Source organism: Daphnia magna, linkage group LG6 (genome assembly GCF_020631705.1).
Source record: "Daphnia magna isolate NIES linkage group LG6, ASM2063170v1.1, whole genome shotgun sequence".
In the NCBI taxonomy this organism is placed as follows: domain Eukaryota; kingdom Metazoa; phylum Arthropoda; class Branchiopoda; order Diplostraca; family Daphniidae; genus Daphnia; species Daphnia magna.
Window position 1 is genome coordinate 9708590 of NC_059187.1, and position 18736 is coordinate 9727325.

At 39.9% G+C, this 18736-nt stretch overlaps 5 protein-coding genes, 2 long non-coding RNA genes and 1 other non-coding gene across 9 annotated transcripts; 4 read left to right on the forward strand and 4 right to left on the reverse strand.

Annotated features, from left to right (window-relative positions):
- Nucleotides 1-6: 6 nt before the first annotated feature.
- On the forward strand, nt 7-698 carry LOC116924370. The gene is made up of 4 exons (XR_006647536.1): nt 7-133; nt 199-262; nt 334-486; nt 548-698. It is a non-coding gene; the product is annotated as an uncharacterized LOC116924370 (transcript).
- LOC116924364 (enoyl-CoA delta isomerase 1, mitochondrial) lies at nt 549-2430 on the reverse strand. The gene is made up of 8 exons (XM_032930906.2): nt 1985-2430; nt 1789-1913; nt 1539-1685; nt 1241-1359; nt 1149-1177; nt 1053-1067; nt 849-986; nt 549-788 (listed from the first exon to the last, which is right to left on the reverse strand). Exons 1-8 carry the CDS (start codon nt 2106-2108, stop codon nt 625-627), a joined length of 861 nt encoding a protein of 286 aa, XP_032786797.2. The 5' UTR covers nt 2109-2430; the 3' UTR covers nt 549-624.
- A 1169-nt stretch (nt 2431-3599) lies between these two features.
- LOC116924376 lies at nt 3600-10083 on the reverse strand. Its single transcript, XR_006647538.1, has 5 exons — nt 9936-10083; nt 7856-9868; nt 7603-7774; nt 7481-7527; nt 3600-7406 (listed from the first exon to the last, which is right to left on the reverse strand). It is a non-coding gene; the product is annotated as an uncharacterized LOC116924376 (long non-coding RNA).
- LOC116924357 (chitotriosidase-1) lies at nt 10012-12109 on the forward strand. Its single transcript, XM_032930898.2, has 7 exons — nt 10012-10243; nt 10306-10604; nt 10675-10900; nt 10963-11455; nt 11527-11630; nt 11715-11843; nt 11918-12109. The coding sequence occupies exons 1-7, from the start codon at nt 10135-10137 to the stop codon at nt 11953-11955; spliced, it is 1398 nt and encodes a 465-aa protein (XP_032786789.2). The 5' UTR covers nt 10012-10134; the 3' UTR covers nt 11956-12109.
- Nucleotides 11958-12695, reverse strand: LOC116924377. Its single transcript, XR_004394954.2, has 3 exons — nt 12558-12695; nt 12402-12480; nt 11958-12261 (listed from the first exon to the last, which is right to left on the reverse strand). It is a non-coding gene; the product is annotated as an uncharacterized LOC116924377 (long non-coding RNA).
- On the forward strand, nt 12307-13748 carry LOC123473634. Of its 2 annotated transcripts, none has more exons than XM_045174678.1 (3): nt 12307-13025; nt 13096-13204; nt 13367-13501. In XM_045174678.1, the coding sequence occupies exons 1-3, from the start codon at nt 12632-12634 to the stop codon at nt 13398-13400; spliced, it is 537 nt and encodes a 178-aa protein (XP_045030613.1). In that variant the 5' UTR covers nt 12307-12631; the 3' UTR covers nt 13401-13501. The 2 variants fall into 2 exon arrangements, with proteins under 2 accessions (XP_045030613.1, XP_045030612.1); XM_045174677.1 differs by having other exon boundaries at nt 12314-13025; nt 13096-13232; nt 13369-13748.
- A 597-nt stretch (nt 13749-14345) lies between these two features.
- Nucleotides 14346-15996, forward strand: LOC116924366. The gene is made up of 3 exons (XM_032930909.2): nt 14346-14952; nt 15034-15164; nt 15241-15996. Exons 1-3 carry the CDS (start codon nt 14619-14621, stop codon nt 15376-15378), a joined length of 603 nt encoding a protein of 200 aa, XP_032786800.2. The 5' UTR covers nt 14346-14618; the 3' UTR covers nt 15379-15996.
- On the reverse strand, nt 15409-17591 carry LOC116924358 (mucin-1). The gene is made up of 7 exons (XM_032930900.2): nt 17452-17591; nt 17271-17368; nt 16481-17194; nt 16330-16410; nt 16183-16268; nt 16022-16085; nt 15409-15940 (listed from the first exon to the last, which is right to left on the reverse strand). The coding sequence occupies exons 1-7, from the start codon at nt 17477-17479 to the stop codon at nt 15638-15640; spliced, it is 1374 nt and encodes a 457-aa protein (XP_032786791.2). The 5' UTR covers nt 17480-17591; the 3' UTR covers nt 15409-15637.
- Nucleotides 17592-18736: the final 1145 nt, after the last annotated feature.

Genomic DNA, 18736 nt, shown 5'->3' on the forward strand with positions numbered 1-18736 from the left:
TATGGAATGTTATCATTATTGAAAGACGGCAACCTTGGCTTCCTTTAGCAGACAGCTAAACTTTTCTTTTCTGCACAAAAATAAAATTCCTATCAATGTCATGAAAATGGCCAGCGCTACGAGAACCTGGGCTGTAAGTAATAATTTGTTACAATTGTAGAAGATTACAGTGGTGAAATTATTCATCAATCAAATTAGATAGTAAATAGGCATGTACCCATGATTAAATTCCGAAGAACATCAGATGGTAGCCATGAGCACGGTGAGTTCTCTAGGAGGTTTTGTTGATGCCCGTATTTTGAAGTTCTTTCCAATATCTCTTTACGGTGACAGGAACGGTTGTGCAGCCAGTTAGTGAAACGAAAGCAATTGAATTTGGATAAGTCTTCTATCAAACCTACTTCAACTGTCATTCTAGAGGATTGGCAGCTTACTGGCAGGTATAAGAGAAAGCCAATCTCACAAGAGGAAATAGACTTCATCAATGTAAACCTGCCTTTTTATAGTGCATATCAATCAAATACTGATACTTTCTATTATTCAACAGAGAGGAGGCCCACAGTGATTTATTTACAAAACATTAGTTACTATCAATGTATTTTAGAGTATTGAAAATATTCTGTACTAATTCTTCTTTGCCAGACTCTGCAAATAAATACCTAGCCCTTTTTGTACTGCATCAGTTGTGGCAAAATTGACAAAAGTGTTTAAGTCTTTTTCGCGATTTTCTAAAAGATCTTTCAATGCTGCTTCTCTAATTCTCATCTTGGATAAATACCGCACCATGGCTAATAAACAAATTTAATTATTAAATAATATTATCAACGAAAAATCGTTCACTAGCATACCAGGAATCTGGAGGAATTCTTTCAATTCTGATTCCGCTACTGCAGTTGCAGCTTCCGGATCGGGAAGTACTCGATCTACCAAACCAATTTTGAGTGCTTCATCGGGAGTGAATAAACTTCCCAACTGAAGTGCTCGTTCTATTACAAATTGAAATATAATAACTTTTCAAACGCATCTATGTTTAAAATACAAAAAATACAAACCTGATTGCCGTACACCTTTTGAACGGAGAAGATATGAAAAAACAAAAATCAATTAAGTTATGTTTTAAACAATTATCTTAACTAATTTATATTCACCAATAGTATTAACAAAAGTATCCTTGAACCTGTTAAAAATTGAAACAATGATTAAAACAGAAATTTTCTTAGAATATTACGAATATCCTTACCAAAAAGGTGCAACTATTCCCAACTTTGTTTCATTAAGTCCAATTTTTGATTTTCCATTGACCATTATTCTAGAGTCACAGCACATAGCTAGTAAACATCCACCAGCAGGAGCATGACCTAATGTGGTAATGTAAATCAAGAAACATCTGGCTAGTAAATAATGTGATATACAATAGTTGTACATAGTTGTACAAACTTTCAGGGGCTGATTGTAACCTACCCTGAAAATAATGAAGATGTAAAAATGTAAAGTTTTCACATCATTCCAATAAACTGAAAAAAAAAAAAAAATCTTACATTGATAAGAGCAACAGAAGCCATTTTGGAGCCATACAACTGAAGCCACAAAGTTTGAAGTGAAGACCAAAATTCTTTTAGTCTCTCTTCAGTAGGTTGGTACATTTCTCGTATGTCTAGACCTGCACTGAAAATTCCAGGACAGGCCTGTGGTTGTAAACATAGAATGTGATGATTGTTCACATGGAATAGAAATTATTATGAGAATAGTTGCATTTGATGTATCTTTGTCTAAATAAATGTATAATACCGATGTAAGGATGAATCCTTTGCATTTGTTTTTCTCCAGTTCACTTAATGATTCGGACAGTGCCTGAATCATTTCGAGGCTCAATGAGTTAACAGGCGGTTTGTGCATAGCTACAACAGCATAGCCTTTCAAAAAGAAAATTACACAAAATCAAACTTTGTTTCTAGTTAAATACTAAAATTGCGTAACAAACAACCTTGTTTTTCTTCCAGTCGAACCAAAGATGAAAGTGATGCTGAATTTAACTGAATTCGGACAGTTATGGATGTTCGAAGTAGAGGTAATGCATTATTGCGAGTGAAAGTGACAAGCGACATCATTCTGAGAAGCTTCTTCCTTTTCTATAATAAATCTGAAAAGAAATTGATGAAAGTATTGGGTGCCAAAAACAAGTCGAAGGAATCGAAAGTCGAATATGCGTCTGTATTAGAATTCAGAAACGAAAGTTGAAATGGTCATTCATTCGTTAGGCGCTAGAGGTTGCCATACTCGGCGGACGGTCGATTCCATGTCATGTTTCCCGCCATAATACCGAAGTATTCAAATCCACCGAATGTAGCAGTAGATCAGTAAAATACTGGTTTAATAGTTCACTAATACTTTACAATAATCAAGGAGTGTACCAATCATCAAGTGGCATGCGATGAACTTGCACATGATTTTACTATGCTGATGCAGTCGCAAACTCGTAGCTGATAACGCAGAACTGATAGTCGAGTGTACACAGTACCTTACGCAATACGCGAATTAACAGTTTCTCAATCTATTTATTTACATAGGTCAATTGATTAAACTTGCTGTGCAACATTTAAAATGTTGCCTTTTTAAAATCTGTTATATGATTCTTGCACTGATAGTGCTTGGTATCAGCTTGTTATACGTTGATTACGGAGTTGGTTTAGCCGTTTACCTGAAAGAAAGTAAAAGAAAAACAGTTGAACATGTCTCCGAAAGGCACAAATTGGTCCTTCGTACTTTAATAATTTTACAGTGTCAGACAACGTCCATTCACACCACCAGAAGGCAGTTTTCAATCATTTCCAGACCCTTCTCGACTCTGGTGCGAAAACATACAGCCTGTGAAGGAGTTAGAGGGCACCATCCCAAAAGGTGTTTTTAGACGCCTCAGGATCCCAGAACCTTTTCCTGAGCAAAGGACACATGCGTAACATGTGCGTACACATGCCGGGCTCCGGGACGGGTCCGGCAATCAAAACATTTTGATTCCAGCTCGCCACACCAAGTGGGATCTGCAGCTGGCTGCACCTTTATTGGGTCAACGGATTTGAATGTCCTTGTTTGAGGCATACAATGTGACGTATTATGGGGCAGTTATAGCACAAGAGCTGTTATTAAGAAATGTCTCGCAACGCTTATTTCGTTCGACAGATAATACAGCTTTTTCCAAACATCAAGTTAAGCAGAAATCGAAAGTGGTCGAACCCTACAGCATTGAATATCGATGAAAACATGTTAATGCCTTTGTAACAAAAAGGTATTAAAAAGCTTGAACTGGGTTTGGGAAAGTGAGTCGTAATGAATCTTCTGCTTTCTCTTCGTGTTTTATAAAGCAGCTATAGACCGATATTATTACCATAAATGCAGCAGAGAATGACCCTTTCATGCCTATCCTTTTTACAGAATGACCCGATAAAATAAACAAGTGAAGAGTTGAAATCGGTTTGAACAAACATATTGCAAAGACGGCAAACATAAACTGAATGAGCGTTAAAAACATCGTTTAGTAGTACTTGGAATTAGTTGGCTAAGATGCTATTTTGTTTTTGTTTCAAAAAAATTTAACCAAAAGATTTGTTTCCTTTTACGACCTGACATTGTGTCCAAACTCATTGACTAGTTTATGCTACATCTACTACCTGCTATGCAGGTTGTTCTCCTAATTAGTAGCAATCAGAATCAAGAAATTTATTTAACTTTACATGAACTGTAACAACAGAAATAGGAATACTCCCCCCAGGATTTTGTCCATTAACTCATTGTACCTGATGGTTTGGCCTAATCATTAGCTTTTAACTTCTGATGTGCTACGCACTTCCCTGACTACGCAGAAGAGTTATCGAATTTCAGTCGTTCATATACGCAGTTTCTTCTTGACAAACAAGTTGCAAAAGTAAGAAACGTTTTACCTGGTTGTTGGCATTTGAAGGTTGGACCTGTTATCTAGTTAATACATGCGTACGTAGGTAGCTAGATGACAAACAATGGTATCAGTAAGTTGTTTCGGTGAATGATAATAATATTCATTGATAACAAAAGGACGACGAACATGCACGTGACATTTCAACAGAAATGGAGAGGCTTTCGTTTTTCAAACAAGACTACCTACAAACATAGCTTACTGTACCAGGCCAGGTCACTTTGAAAATTGTGATTCAATGTCTCTGCTGTTCGCTAGATGGCAGTGGACGATGCGCGTACGATATTCAAAGCTGTCAAGAAAGTTAGGGCAGGCCGTTCTTTCATCTAATCTAGTATTGTTTCGTATTTGCCTGTTGAGGGTTTTGTTACGGAAGCTAAACGCAATGCAACTTTAGTGAAACTTGTGCCTTTCAATTCAAATTGCTGCAGAGACTATTAGAATAAACAATGCAGCCTTAAGCTTTCTTTACTGCCCCGAAAACATAAAAGAGGTCTTGCTTTGCGGGTTTGGTTTTGGTCCGTCCATCGGGAAATGCCACCAGTGAGTCCACGGAAAATGCGATCTGTTTTCCTTGAAGAGGGTAAATTAGGGAATCCGCCAGCTGCTGGTAAATTACATAAAACGGATCATTTACAAATACATAGAGAATTCTACATTGATGGCGGGGTAATTTAATAAAAATATTTTAAATATGTAGCCCTCACAAATATTTTTTCCCCTAGACTGAAGTACCTGTCATCAGCCAGGATAGTGTTTTAGTTCAGGTGAAGGCATGTGGCCTTACTAGACCTGCTTACAATGCCTTTCGTGAAGTCTCTCCTAGCACAGACAATATAAAGACCAGACTACCTGTTGGCTGTGAAGTTTCAGGGATTATTCAAAGCTGTGGTACTGAAGTTACCACATTGAGGCCAGGAGATACAGTTGTTGGAATTATTCCCATGGATTATGGCCAATCTGGTTGCTCAGAATATGTTGTTTTGAATGAATATGATGTTGGTAAGATTCTACTTGTTGCCATATATAAGCATTCCTCCTTTAATCCAGACTTACTTGTAGTGAAAAAGCCAACAAGTGTTAGTTATGTGGAAGCGGCCGGGTGTATCGGAGATGCCGTCAAAGCTTACACTGCTCTTCACTATTTAGGACGCATGTGTTCAGGGGAAACAGGTATTGGCTACTTAAATCTCATATTTATCATCCTTTCATCTACAGTTTTTGTTTATTAGTGTTAGTTTTGAATGGTGCCTCTCCAGCTGGCAGCATTGCCATCCAACTTGCAATGATGGGTGGTGTTAAAGTTTTAACTACTGCAGCCTCAACTGAAGAGCTTCTATACCTTCAGAGTTTTCAACCTAGCATTGGTATGTACAGTGAATCCAATATCTACCTTGATTGATTGATGACCGTAACGATCATTGACTACAGGTCACATAATTGATATGACGACTCGGAGCAGCGCATTGAGGGCTTCCTGCCTAGAGGAAACGGCTGGTCATGGGGTTGATTTAATACTCGATCTTGGCTGCAGTCAGTACCCTGTGGTAAATTATTGTTAGTACAAATGCCTACAACGAATACAGGCACAATTGTAATTATTTGGAATAGGATGGGTACGTGGAGAATGATAGAATCCTACCCCAAAAATATGATGTCATCTCATGTTTGGCTGTTGGCGGTCGATGGATTACATCACAACCAGATTTACATGTAACGTGTTACAACTGAAATTCATCTTCAGTTTAAATAACCAGATTGGCATGTTTTTCATGCTTAGCTTGATCCAAACAATTCACGTCTCATGTGGCTCAAATGTGGTAGCGTTGGATACTTGAACGAACATTCCTGGGTCCTCTCTCCTGCTCAGGCTGGTCGCTACCAGCATATTCTTTTGGACATAATGGAAAAGCTGGCGGATAGATCTTTAAGGTATTTAGGACTTTTTTTTTTTTAAACAAAACAGAAATAACATTGTGAAATGTATTTCTTTTTTGATTCTTTTATTTACTAAAAGGCCCAACATCCACCATACCGTTATGCTGGATGGTGTGCCCGATGCAATGAAAACTCTGGACACCGTACGGGTTGGGAAAGTTGTCATGGCTTCTTGAGCAGTATGAATACACACATTCTTTGTCTCATTTGTCGATTTCTCTAATTTTACTGAAATATTCATCTTATTTTGACTTTTAAAATGTTTCAAATAGAAGTCTTGTAACTTTTAAGATCTCGTTCAGATAATATTAATTTGTTCAAATTCAAAATGATAAGAAAATGAGTGCAAAAATGTGGAGTTCGTAAGACTCGAACGCATGGACCTCCTGTAGACTCTCTCGGCCAACTTTGTACAAATATAACAAATGTTCAACGAAAAAGTTAGACATTTTTGTTCGCATTTTCGACACCGAAGAACCATTGATAGATTCTTCAGTTCTAATTAAAGCTATTTAGTCTGCGCCACTGATTATTGCATAACATCTATATAAGGTGTAAGCAGATCAACAATGGCGATATGTTTCCACATGAAATTGCTCGCATCTTTAACAGTATAGCTACTAACAATTACAAACATAAAGCCTACAAACAGACACATATATAGTTCTAGAAATGAACTGCGTGAGAGAATTAAATTACAGCGGTCCAAAACGGGACTTAACCGACGATACAAATAGATTTGTTTGTTTTTCGGCCATGATTCAAGCTATTGGGCTTTGACTCACACAACCGTCTCTGTTACGTGGTTGCCAAACCAAGTTTTGTAAACGCAAATAATAATGAACTGCTACGAAATAATAGCATGAATGGCACAGTTCTTTTTCGCTAATTGCCCGTATTTTTTTGTCGTTTTGTCTGCTTGTCGCTATTTACAGTCACAGTTATTTGTTCTTTACGGTATTGTACAACGTTCCAAAAATACCGCTCTTTATCCCAATGCAATTAAAAAAATTTACTGGCTGTATTGCTGGAAAGGGCCTTTGCAAATCTGTTGTTATAGCTTTCCCAAATAAAACGAACGTTTTCTTCAAATCAAAACATTTTATGACGTTTGGCAAATTTTACTTTTTGATACTCTCACTTCCAGGTAAATTTGAATGAGTTTCTAACTTACCTTTGAAACAAAATATGCAAAATTCCGTTCCGGATGAATTCATTAATCAGAACGACGGATTTTATCCTATCCTTTGGCTGCGAGCTGTGGCATGGAGTACGATACTAAGATAACTGATCAGATTGTTGACGGATAAAGTTTATCGGTGTACGTCTCACACGACAGAGAAAAATCGCTTTCGCGCAGCGCTGAGTTAGCCTAAGCTAAAGAAAAAGAATAAATGACAAGCATAAGAATCAAATTAGAAAAAATACGTAGAACGCAATCAGGCATGGGAAACTCCACCGCGTAACACACAAAAAGTCCCAATTAATCGGTACCCGATCCGGGAAATGGAGGCGGAGGTTGCTAATGTCAAAACAAGCAATAGTGCGTTAACGGGCTTTCCCGAATTCAAAGCCGAAAAAGTGACCATAGCTTACCAAATGTCACTAGCCATGCGCAACAATAGAAAAGAACCTCCTTTAATCTAAATTAAATTACAATAGATGCAAGTTATTAATAGCAAACAACATAATTGATAAACATAGAGAGAGTTGCCTACAGTACGGAAGATTGGTTTTGGCCGGTACCCGTGGGCGTTGGCTGCATTTACTGGGTCGCTTTAAGATTTTCAGACTCGGGAACTCTTCAAGCGGGTCTATCTCTCTCGTTCAATTTTGTTTGTACACATCAATAGCTGTCAATGACTCGGCGTATTTTGCGTCGCATTCGTACTATAGTATAAGTATAAAGCGGGCGAAAGTTTTAGGAATATAGACCAAAAGACAATATTATTTTGTTAGCTTGTCAGGTACTTGGCTCTGATGAAATAAATAGCGCAGCAACAGTCCAGTTTAGCATCAGTTAGCTTTCAGTCTTAATTCGAGCAGTAAGGCACCACAGGTCCAATTGTTGAGTCTCAATAATCCTTCTAATTAGAAATTTAAAGAAAATGAAATACTTCGTCGTTTTCGTTGCTGTTATCGGTAAACAGTCCTCCCATCCATTTCAACGTTTTCAATCTCAAAAAAGCCTCCTGGTTTACTAACCATTTTTTTGTTTGTCTTGAACAGTTGCTGTATATGCCGTCGAGGAGCAGGATAGCTACACCCGGGTAAGTTTTAATAAACACACATCCAGCGAGCAACGTCCTAATGTTTGGATATCCAGGACAAACGTGGTTTCGCTAGCGGTGGATACGGTTCTTCATCTGGTGGGTCCAGCCATGGTGGCGGATCAAGCGGATACGGAAGTGGAGCAGGTGGAGCTGCAGCTATTGCCCAGCAGGCAGCCAATCAGGCTAAAGCGGCTCAGAACGCTCAGGCTGGCGCTGCTGCTCAAGCTGCTCAACAAGCTACTTCTCAGCTGGCCGCACAGGCTACTCAAGCTGCTCAACAAGCACAGGCTGTTGTAGCAGCCAAACAAGCCATGGCTGGTCAGGTCCGTATGAGATACCTAAAGCATAATAAGAGCTTTTAATTACGTTTTATCGCGTATAACCATTTGCCTACCTAGATCGCTCAAGCTGCTCAGGCCGCCCAGGCTGCCGCACAGGCTGAAGCTTCATTGGCCGCTCAAGTTTCCCAGGCCGCTCAAGCTGTAGAAGCGACTCAAGTCCAAGCTATCCAACAGGCTCAAGCTCTTGCCGGGGTAGAACAATTGATTGATTCTTGAGATGTCACCGGATGGTACTAACTTAACATGTTGTGTTGTTTAGGCGGCCGCAGCAGCTCGTGCTCACGCTGCTACTGCCACTTCAGCCCTTCAAGCTGTTCAGGCTGTTGTGAATGCCCAATCCCAGATGGCTTCCCAGGTACAATAGATTTCAAATGCTTACATGGTCAGTATGTAAAGATTAAAAACTAATGAAATGCAATTTAATTGGACTATTTCAGGCTCAGTCCAACGCCCAGCACTTGGCAGCCAAACAACAAGCTTCACTTGCTGACCTGGCCGCCGCTCAACAGGCCGCGAACAAGGCTTACGCTGCAGCTCAAGCCGCCCAGGCTTTCGGATCTGGAAGCTATGGTGGTGGTGACTACAGCAGCGGAAGCGCAAACAGCCATTACGGTGGAAGCTCCAGTGGAAGCTCCAACGCGCGCCCTCTTCCAATCTTGTGCGCCGGTGGAATCTGCTAGAAGCTTGGAGAGTGCTGAAATTTCTTCACCACCTACCCTTTTAACTGCATGGATGATGATTTTGCTTTGGAAAAAAGAGTGTAAGCGTTGATCGCTTCCATTTATTTCCATGGATCCCATTAATATCCCTATATAATAGAAATGAACTTCAAGCTTAATATTTACCCAAAAGGCTGAATTTAAACAAAGATAATCTTTGATATACAATAAAGAATTAAAAAAAAAAACTGTTCTTGCATATTATTCACCATTTTTTATCTTACTTGACCAAACACATCCATAGTTGTGAAAACTCGTCTGTTCAAAACTCCGTGTTACGGAAACACCTTGCGGTTGGCTAGCCAGGTGTAAAATAACACGAAATCGTAACCTTCAATTCGACGAATTTGACAAGAGTTTTTGTTCGATATCATATGCCGCAAACCAGAATTATTTTTCTTTTTCAGCCCTTAAATGGTTAGTATGACGAGACATGCAAGACACCAGTGCGTGGGTTTTTTCCTTGTAACAAAGCCCTTTTTTTAAAACAACTTGCATGTTGTTTACATAATTTTATTTTTCCTGGTTGCCTTTTTGAAATGTCAAAAGTTACCTTTCGACCACAAACGATACGTTTTTCTTGAATAACAGCCCCCCATGCTCCTTCAGTCCATAACTTTGTCAACAGAAACAAAAGGTTAAGCCACCTGCCTATAATCAAATCCAATAATCATAGGAAAACAAGAGGTGATTATAGATTATATAGAGGTGTGCGTACTTGATTTTCACTATCTCGTAACCAAGATCGCTGTTCGAAATGTTGTACCGTTCACGGGTTACTTTAAAGTTTTATCAGTTGCGTTGTCTGTCTATAAATCCACACATTCTCCTTGAAAAGTTCACAGTTTAAGTTCGTTAAAGAAAACGTCTCACATCAATTCTGTTTTTCATTGAACTGTAAATCCAACCTGTCAAAGATGAAGGTAGTCGCCATATTGGCGTTTTCTTTGCTAGTTACTTTAGCTAGCGCTCAAGGAAATTACAAGAAAGTCTGTTACTTTGCCAACTGGGCCTATTATCGCAACGGTAAGTTGAAATCCTGAAATCAAATTTTTACTCAAAATTTCTTGTCGATTCTATCAAAATAGGGGTTGGCCAATATGGCACCGACAAGTTGGACCCATTTGAATGTACCCATTTGATTTACGGTTTTGCCGTTCTTGACGGTACTACTTACGAGATGAAAGTTTACGATTCTTGGGTTGACATCGACCTTGGTGGCTACCAGACGTTCACTTCATTAAAGATCCGAAATCCTTCCCTTAAGACGCTGATTGCTCTTGGTGGCTGGAACGATTCAGCATTCACCACCCAGTATTCCGAACTGGTATCCGATCCTGCTAAGATGGCAAACTTTGTCGAAAAAGCTGTCATTTTCATTCGTCAGGTAAAAATTAAATGTTACCGTGAACCGTTGGCAACATTTAGGTCAATAACGTGCATTCTCTCTACTGCAGTACAACTTTGATGGTCTCGATTTCGATTGGGAATATCCTGGCGATCCGGGAACACCTGAAGACAAAGAGAATTTCATTACACTTCTAAGACTACTCCGTCAAGCTTTCGAACCCTACAACTTACTTTTAACAATGGCACCGTCCTGCAGTCCGGCAAGAGCTGAAGTCAGCTACAATATTCCAGCTCTTGCTGAAGTCGTGGATTTCGTGAATTTCATGGCATACGGTAATCATTCTTTCCTTTGATCACGAATTTATCTACAATTTTAAAAAAACGTTTACAATCAGATATCCACGGTGCGTGGGAAAACACTGTTGACCACCACGCTCCGTTTTACCGTCGCGATTTCGAGCAGGGGATGGAAGGTGCTGTTATTGTAACTGAAGCAGTTGACTATTGGTTGGATCATGGCATGCCGCCCGAGAAACTGATCCTGGGATTACCGAGCTACGGTCGCTCATATAGATTAGCTGACCCAAGTCAAACGTCTCTATTATCAGCGGCTATTGGCGCCGGTCCTCAGGGACCATACACAGGACAAGATGGATTCATTTCCTTGTACGAGATGTGCACCAATCAACAGAACGGATGGTCGGTAGTCACGGATCCTACAGGAGCGATGGGTCCTTATTCGTTTAGTGATATATCCTGGGTGTCATGGGATGACATCGATATGACCATCACGAAAGTAAAATATGCTATGAGCAAAGGACTCGGTGGAATAATGTTCTGGGAACTTAGCTTAGATGACTACTTGGGCGTCTGCAACATGGGTCCACGGTATAAATCATCCAAATTTAAACTATCAGACTAAAGGCACCTTTTTTTAACCTTTACTTTCGGTTTTTCAGCCCATTCTCGAATGCCATTACTGCAACACTAGAAGGACGACCCTTCGATACCTCCACTCCAGCGCCTACAGCAAGACCATCCACAACACCAACGCCTCCACCTAGTAAGCAAAAAATTAAAATAAAATAAAGGTTGAGAGCATTTTCTTTTTATTTTTTACATGTTTTGCTTTCCGTTTCATATAAAGTAACGTGCACAAATAACGGTGAATACTACGCTGACCCATCCGATTGCAGAAAATACTATCAATGCGTTTTCGGAGTTATAAATGTGTACTACTGCCCAACTAGTCTTGCGTTCAACTCTAACATTGACCGTATGTCAAACCATTTCTTATTCCATAATATTACAGAGCGAAAAAATAATTTTTTTCTTTTTTTCCTATCACAGAATGTGACTGGCCTTACAACGTACCCGGCTGCTACTAAAACTTTTAAATAATTGGATAATTTTATCCTCTGATTTACTTTTCCATCTTCCATTAATCACTTATAAACATCCTACTACAATCGATGAATAGGCTTAACTAGATCTAGTAGAAAAAAATGTACCTGTTGTTGAATAAATCTTTATCGAGTATCATTATGATGAAAGATATATGGCGGAGAAATGTGACCAGTGCTCTGTTATCCGCACAGTGGAACCTTGTATAACGTAACTCGAGATGAAGAGAAGTTTCCTAACATAACTCATTTTGCGGCTCGGGATCCCTTTGCTCCGTCTGCCAACGCCATCTGTGATAGCCAAAGTTTACAATCAATTTTGACTATTTGGACGTAAGCAGTTTGAAGAAGCAAGGTCCAACAAGTTTGATGTAAAAATGTAAACTATAAAAAATCTTGCAAGAAGTTGAAGTATTAATTCCGTTACGTACTGAATTGGCATGAATTTTTGTAAGTTCTTTTTTTCAACAAAACTTTCTACTGTTGTGCCGTGATACGCAAATCCCAGGCCTGGAAACACAATAAACCATGCTTTTGTTTACACAACAACTCTAATCTAGAGCCTAGCGTTTAGTATATTGACTCACCGTCGTAGGATTGCAAAGAATTTCCTTCCTTCTTGTCAGTTGTGCATTGTGTCAAACGGAAAGTTTTTTCCATAATGGTTTCCATCCGTGATATTAGGAATCCTTACAGTGTACTAATTGAAGACGTCGTGAAACTCCATTTAGCTGCGTTGACAGAAAAAGAGTTGAAAGATGTTGTAGAACACTTTCGAGACCAAATCCAATCAAATCGCGTGATTGGCTACATCAAGGACATCTATTCTCTTGTAACAGTGTTGGAAGCTAGGAATGTCTTGAATTCTCAGAATGTGGATGCTCTGCTGGACATTTCAAAGATTATCAATCGACCCTTAGCTGCTCAAAGAATCCAAGATTACAAAAAACAAAAAGAACTTGTTTTGCATCCTACTTTACCAAAGATAGCTCCACCTCCACCACTATGTATTGAATCTGGTCAACAGATTTCTAGAGAAAAATTGATAGATAAAGGTGTGGCAATATTAGTTTGAGGCTTTATTTAATTATTAAAATCTAAAAAACAAATTACTTTGTTGTTTAGTGTTTGCAGAAATTGCTAAACTTCTTGGTCGGGATGTCAGCAGTTTTGCAAGGGCTCTTCCCTTCGACTTGAGTGAAAACGAACTGCAAAATTTGAGGGGCCAAAGCAAGAGTAATCTGGAAGAAGCTACTCTAAAGGTAAATTTGATAATTAATCATTTTATCCTATTGCTGTTTGGCTGCTTTAGGTCAAACAATGCTGTTGGCCAAATTATTAAAGTATAAAATTTTGTCTACATGGTCTCATATTCTATTTCGTGAAATCTTGTTTCAGGTATTGAAGCTATTCAGAGAAAGAAGTCCTAATATTGATCACATACAGTCTGTAATGCAAGCATTGAATATCATAAAACGCGGTGAAATCAGAAGAAAAATCGAATCTATTCTTTCAGCCAATGCAATATGTTCATAAGTGTCTTATCATATGATTATCTTCAGTCACATGTCATGATTATGTCTCTCTTGTTTGTCCAATTTTACCTTTTTAAAATGTACATGTAACGATTTGCTCCCGTCATTACATTACAACTGATATGTGATATGAAGTTGGTAATTACCAGACAATGGCTTTACCTAAACATTCTAAAACGTGCTTCCTCTTGCCCCTAAGAATGTACGTTCTGAACACAATAAAACTGAAGTATAATTATCGAAGTTACCCTAAACATGAAAAACTAAGAACATTGAAATATGCTAACCTATAGCATAAAATGCAGTTTGTTCAAACGTTCTTACAATTTTTTCAAAGAAAGAAATTTTGACTATGATCGTACAAATTAGAAATCATAATGACTCATCTGCACGTTTGGATTCCAATTTTATGCACCGGATCTGCAGGAATCCCGGCGTTGCACTACCGTAAAAAAAAATCATTTCAATAAAAACAATTAATTACATTAATTTTTTTTTAAATCAATAGCTTAAAAATCACCCTTTCCCCCAAAAAAATCTTGTTGAAAAATATTTCATTAGATTGCTTGAATCGTTTAGAAAAAGACAGCTAGAAAACAAGGAACCAGACAATGAGCTTCCACCCGAAATTTTAGCACTACGCAATACATTTTTTTCTGGGCTATTATACAACTATTGACTATTTCAACATGGTATGGGAGAATTCTATCATAATGCGTAGAATATATTCGAAAAAGAGATGAAAAGACAAAGGTTTAAGAAAAACGGAGGCACGACGTCGACCTCCGTAACACGATGTGTGAAAACAGCAGCAAAAGAGGTCTTCTAAAGAAACTTCAAAGCGTGACAAGTATCTGACCGCACGATCAAATGTGTCAAGGGTTTTCCCCGTTTCCCGATACAGTGGGAACCCCGGACTTCTAATTACCCTTAGGGATGGTTCCAGCTATCACGTTTGGAGATTATGAACGAAAGCAACAGCCCATTGGAACCTTTTCATCCTTACATGGCATTTCAGTTGCTTCGTGAAAACCAAACTGAAAGGTTCTTTTTGTCACCTGTCGTTTGCCAAGTTTTTTCGTCCTTTCTTCGACATTCAAGTGTGAACCAATAATGAATACGTGTGAAAACCAAGAGTTACCATTTCAAGAGTTGATTGCAGAATGCAACACAATGCTGGCAAGAATGGACACTCTTCAGCTGAACACTTTGATAGAACGTTTCGGCGAAGAAATCGATTCCAGACAAATTCTAAACTATTTAGTAGACGGTCGTTCTCTACTCACTTACCTTCTTTCTCGTCACATTGTTCGGCCTGATAATTTGTCAGCCCTCGTTGCCATGGCAGAAGTGGCCGAGAGATCTGACCTGAAACAGATCATTGGACGCTATTGTTATTCACCGTCAGGGTCATGTGATTCAGAAGACACCTGTGCAATCGATAATGGTAAACAAAAGTGAAACAATAAAAAAAAATGAACTTTGAGTTCGTAGCCAATCGTTTAATATGGCCTTGATTCGTTTACAGTTTTTGCTTATGTTTCTGAGACTATACAAAATGACTGGAGAAATTTGGCTCGCCAATTAACTTTGGCAGAGTTTGACATTGCCAACATTCAAGCATCTACCGGTAATGATCAGCAATTGGCGGCTTCAGAGGTATGCCACATAAACACATTTTGAGTCCACAAAATCGCAGTTAACTTACCAAAAGAAAACAAATGATCCAATTCAGATGCTTGACCTGTTTCGTCGAAAACGATCAAATCAAAATATCCTAACTGAACTCGTCGCTGCGTTGAGAGCCATCAAACGTTTCAGCTTGGCAGCCAGAGTCAGCGAGTTAGCTAACCCATTATTACCGTCGCAGTAGGATTCATCAAGTTAGACAATGTAAATTATGTTTTGTATCCATATATTGTATTATGATTTCCATTCTCAAGAGATCAACTGAAATATTATATTGCATATTCTTAAAAAAAGAAAAATCATTTGTTATTAAATTCAAAGACGCAGCACAGCTGGACGTCGATGCGTAAAGACACGTTTCTCATTTGTCGTAATACAGGGTATCGGTTGATGGGTAATTGGGTATGTCAAGGCTCATGCCAATCTTTCTCTCTCGTAAACTATTAGTAGCTGGCACCTCCGGATGAACTTCCGTAGCTGGATCCGCCCGATGAGCTTCCGTAGGTGGTCGACGATGAGGAGCTACCATAGCTGTTGGATGAAGAGGATGAGCCATATCCGGATGAGCTGCTTCCGTGGCTGCTGCCACCACTGCCGTAACCAGTCGAGTAGGATCCACCACCAGAAACGTTAGATTGGGCAGCGGAGGCGGCAGCAGCTGCTTTGTTAGCGGCCTGTTGGGCGGATGCCAAATCAGCGAGACTGGCTTGTTGCTTCTGAGCGAGATGTGCGGCATTCTGTTGAGCCTGGAATGAAGTCGATTTTTTTCAAAATAAAAGTTCTTCATTTTGTGAATTTGAAATGGGATGAAATCAAATGTAACGCACTTGAGATGCCATTTGGCTCTGGGCAGCTTGGACGGCCTGGATTGCTTGAACTGCTGAGGTGGCACTAATTTCGGGAAACAAACAAAGAATGAGAATGACAATTTTTGATGCTAAACATTTTTTTCTGGCGGGGTTCGTTATTGAATGTGTTGCAAACTCACGTTGTGGCGTGGTTGGTAGCTGCCTGGGCGAGATTCTGGATAGACTGGGCGAGCTGAACGGCTTGCACTTGGGTGCTTTGAACAGCCTTCAGAAGAACCATATTAAACAGATAATACTAAAAATGCGTCATTGATTTCTTAATTCACCTGGAATGCCAATTGAACTTGACTGGCCAATGTAGCTTCGGCTAGTGCGGCAGACTGGGCTGCTTGTGCAGCTTGGGTAATCTTTCCAACGCAAAAAATACCAAACAAAGTTGAATCATTTCCTAAGGCAATTCATGAAATCTAAACCAACCATGGCTGTCTGGGCTTGTTTGGCGGCGACAATGGCCTGGGCTTGTTGAGCTGCTTGAGATGCTTGGGCAGCCAGTTGGGCAGTGGCTTGTTGGGCCGCTTGGGCTGCTGCTCCAGCTTGAGCATTTTGGGCTGCACTGGCTTGATTGGCGGCCTGTTCGGCCAGCGATGTAGCACTGGGTCCATGCGATCCAGAAGAAGATCCATAGCTGCTGCTTCCGGATGATGAGCCACCATAACTTGCCGGGGCCGGAGCAGGTGAATAAGAGGACGGAGCCGGATAAGAAGGAGAATGGCTTGAGGCGTAGCTATTTCCAGATGAGGATCCGTAGCTGGATGGAGCTGGAGCAGGGACTGGTGATGCATACGAAGGGGTGTGGCTCGATTCGTAGCTGCTGCTGGATGAGGAGCCGTAGCTGGAAGGAGCAGGCGATGGATATGAAGGTGCGTGACTGGATTCGTAGCTGCTAACAGACGAGGAACCGTAGCTGGAAGGAGCGGGAGCTGGGGCCGGATTGTAGTCAACCGCAGGTGAGTACGAAGGCGTGTTGTGGCTTGATTCGTATGAAGATCCGCTGGATCCTGCGCCAGAATAGGAAGAAGAGCTTCCGGAAGAGTAGGGATCGGTGGATTCCGGAATGTTGGGAACGGTGACTGAGGGTGAAGCGTTGTAACTGCCACCGCCGGATGATGCAGATGAATATCCGCGTTTATCCTTTTGAAATCAAGAGTAATGACAGCTCAGCTCATTGCTGCATACCAATGACATTGAAATGGAGATTGGAACTCACCCTTGGAATAATTTCGCTATCGGTCACATTCGCAATTTTGCTGTTCACGGCCACGTCAGCTGTAGGGACTTTCTCCGCAGCGCAGATGCAGAAAGCACCTGTTTTTAGTAAAGATAATTACACGTTTGCAAGAGAGTTTGAATCCAATGTCAAGACGATAAATAAGCATCAAATTATATACCCAAAAGCAATAGCAATGAGATATTCATATTTAGTTTTGCTTTCTTGTTTTGCTACAATGTCAGTTCAAATAAATATTTGAATGTGCTGCTGGTGCTGTAGTGGACGGAATGTTCAACTGATGTAGAGCGACTGATGATGTTCCAGCTTCCAACTCACGGTCTTAAATAGAAGGGCGGTGGCTGAGCGGTATAACGACAAAGTTCTTTACCGCCTCCGTTTAACTTGCTGCCTCTTTTCTTCTCAGTTTTTCAAAATGAAAATGTGCGTGCCATATTTGCCTTGGTTGTCATCTTGAATTGCACCGGCAAAAGGCCGTTAGCCCTGCCCATTGGACGCCATCTCTCACTATAGGAAAGAAGAAATCGCCAGTCTGCGCTATTATTAGCTAATAACGGTCATCTAGCAAGTTCTCATTTGCATGCGCTTTCGTCACTTAAAGGACACTTGAAAACAAGCAGTGAGAGTCCTTTGAGCATGTCCAACTGGCGAAAGAGAGAGAGGAGAAAACGCCTTCTTTTTGGCAGTGCACCTTTGTCCGCCTCTTAATTTCATTTGTTTTGTTTTTGCAAAGGTCTTTATATTGTTCTAATGAATCAATTAATTGGACTGTTTGTTTGATGGCAATTATTTTTGGGTTGCCATTCTTCGCCATTGCCTTTGTGTCCTAATGGTTCATTACGCATGGAATCACATCAAGTCGGTTGTGGACAAGGCGTCCAATGGAACGCCAAGTTCTTATATTCCAAACTTTCTCGCCGCATTGTTTTCTTATTTTCATAACGCGCGATGACAAGTTAGTTGCACAAAAAAAAAAGAGCAAACACAATATCGAAAAGGAATGTGCAACCTAAAATTATAGTCGTGCCATATTCCAGACTTGGCTGATGACGGAACGCCAATATTATTATGTATAAACAGATTTAAAGGGCCATATTTTTCTATGTCGACATGGCGCTTAAGAAAAATGAAACAACAACACCACAAGAATGAAATAAACGGACAGCGATTAGAGAGAGAAATTCGATGCACTAGGTGCTTTTTGTCATGCTCTGATTTTCTTCAGCGGACGTAGGGAAGAGTAACCGGAAGAAAAAGCAAATTGCTTTTATTTTTTTAAATTTGTTTTTCGCTCGTTTGCCGGTCTGTCGCTTTTATTTTACGGTCAGCTTATGTTCGACAATTCCTAGGAAATAAAAAATTTTTGTTGAATCGTTCGAGGGTGCCAGTCGAATTATTTTGGCCGCGGATTTTTTCCCTATACACTCGGCTTGATGTCAAGAAAT

What these genes read in the sequence shown, in the direction of transcription:
- LOC116924364 (XM_032930906.2), bottom strand. Translation starts at nt 2,108, where the DNA reads ATGATGTCGCTTGTCACTTTCACTCGCAATAATGCATTACCTCTACTT. An exon ending in GGAATAGTTGCACCTTTTTG is followed by an intron (nt 1,178 to 1,240) that starts GTAAGGATATTC and finishes AATTTTTAACAG; the next exon opens with GTTCAAGGATACTTTTGTTA. An exon ending in AGAATTCCTCCAGATTCCTG is followed by an intron (nt 789 to 848) that starts GTATGCTAGTGA and finishes TTTGTTTATTAG; the next exon opens with CCATGGTGCGGTATTTATCC.
- LOC116924366 (XM_032930909.2), top strand. Translation starts at nt 14,619, where the DNA reads ATGAATACGTGTGAAAACCAAGAGTTACCATTTCAAGAGTTGATTGCA. An exon ending in CACCTGTGCAATCGATAATG is followed by an intron (nt 14,953 to 15,033) that starts GTAAACAAAAGT and finishes ATTCGTTTACAG; the next exon opens with TTTTTGCTTATGTTTCTGAG. An exon ending in AGCAATTGGCGGCTTCAGAG is followed by an intron (nt 15,165 to 15,240) that starts GTATGCCACATA and finishes GATCCAATTCAG; the next exon opens with ATGCTTGACCTGTTTCGTCG.
- LOC116924358 (XM_032930900.2), bottom strand. Translation starts at nt 17,479, where the DNA reads ATGAATATCTCATTGCTATTGCTTTTGG. An exon ending in ATAGCGAAATTATTCCAAGG is followed by an intron (nt 17,195 to 17,270) that starts GTGAGTTCCAAT and finishes TGATTTCAAAAG; the next exon opens with GATAAACGCGGATATTCATC. An exon ending in AGAGCCAAATGGCATCTCAA is followed by an intron (nt 15,941 to 16,021) that starts GTGCGTTACATT and finishes ACTTCATTCCAG; the next exon opens with GCTCAACAGAATGCCGCACA.
- LOC123473634 (XM_045174677.1), top strand. Translation starts at nt 12,632, where the DNA reads ATGGTTTCCATCCGTGATATTAGGAATCCTTACAGTGTACTAATTGAA. An exon ending in AGAAAAATTGATAGATAAAG is followed by an intron (nt 13,026 to 13,095) that starts GTGTGGCAATAT and finishes TTTGTTGTTTAG; the next exon opens with TGTTTGCAGAAATTGCTAAA. An exon ending in TGGAAGAAGCTACTCTAAAG is followed by an intron (nt 13,233 to 13,368) that starts GTAAATTTGATA and finishes ATCTTGTTTCAG; the next exon opens with GTATTGAAGCTATTCAGAGA.
- LOC116924357 (XM_032930898.2), top strand. Translation starts at nt 10,135, where the DNA reads ATGAAGGTAGTCGCCATATTGGCGTTTTCTTTGCTAGTTACTTTAGCT. An exon ending in CTGGGCCTATTATCGCAACG is followed by an intron (nt 10,244 to 10,305) that starts GTAAGTTGAAAT and finishes CTATCAAAATAG; the next exon opens with GGGTTGGCCAATATGGCACC. An exon ending in GTTCAACTCTAACATTGACC is followed by an intron (nt 11,844 to 11,917) that starts GTATGTCAAACC and finishes TTCCTATCACAG; the next exon opens with AATGTGACTGGCCTTACAAC.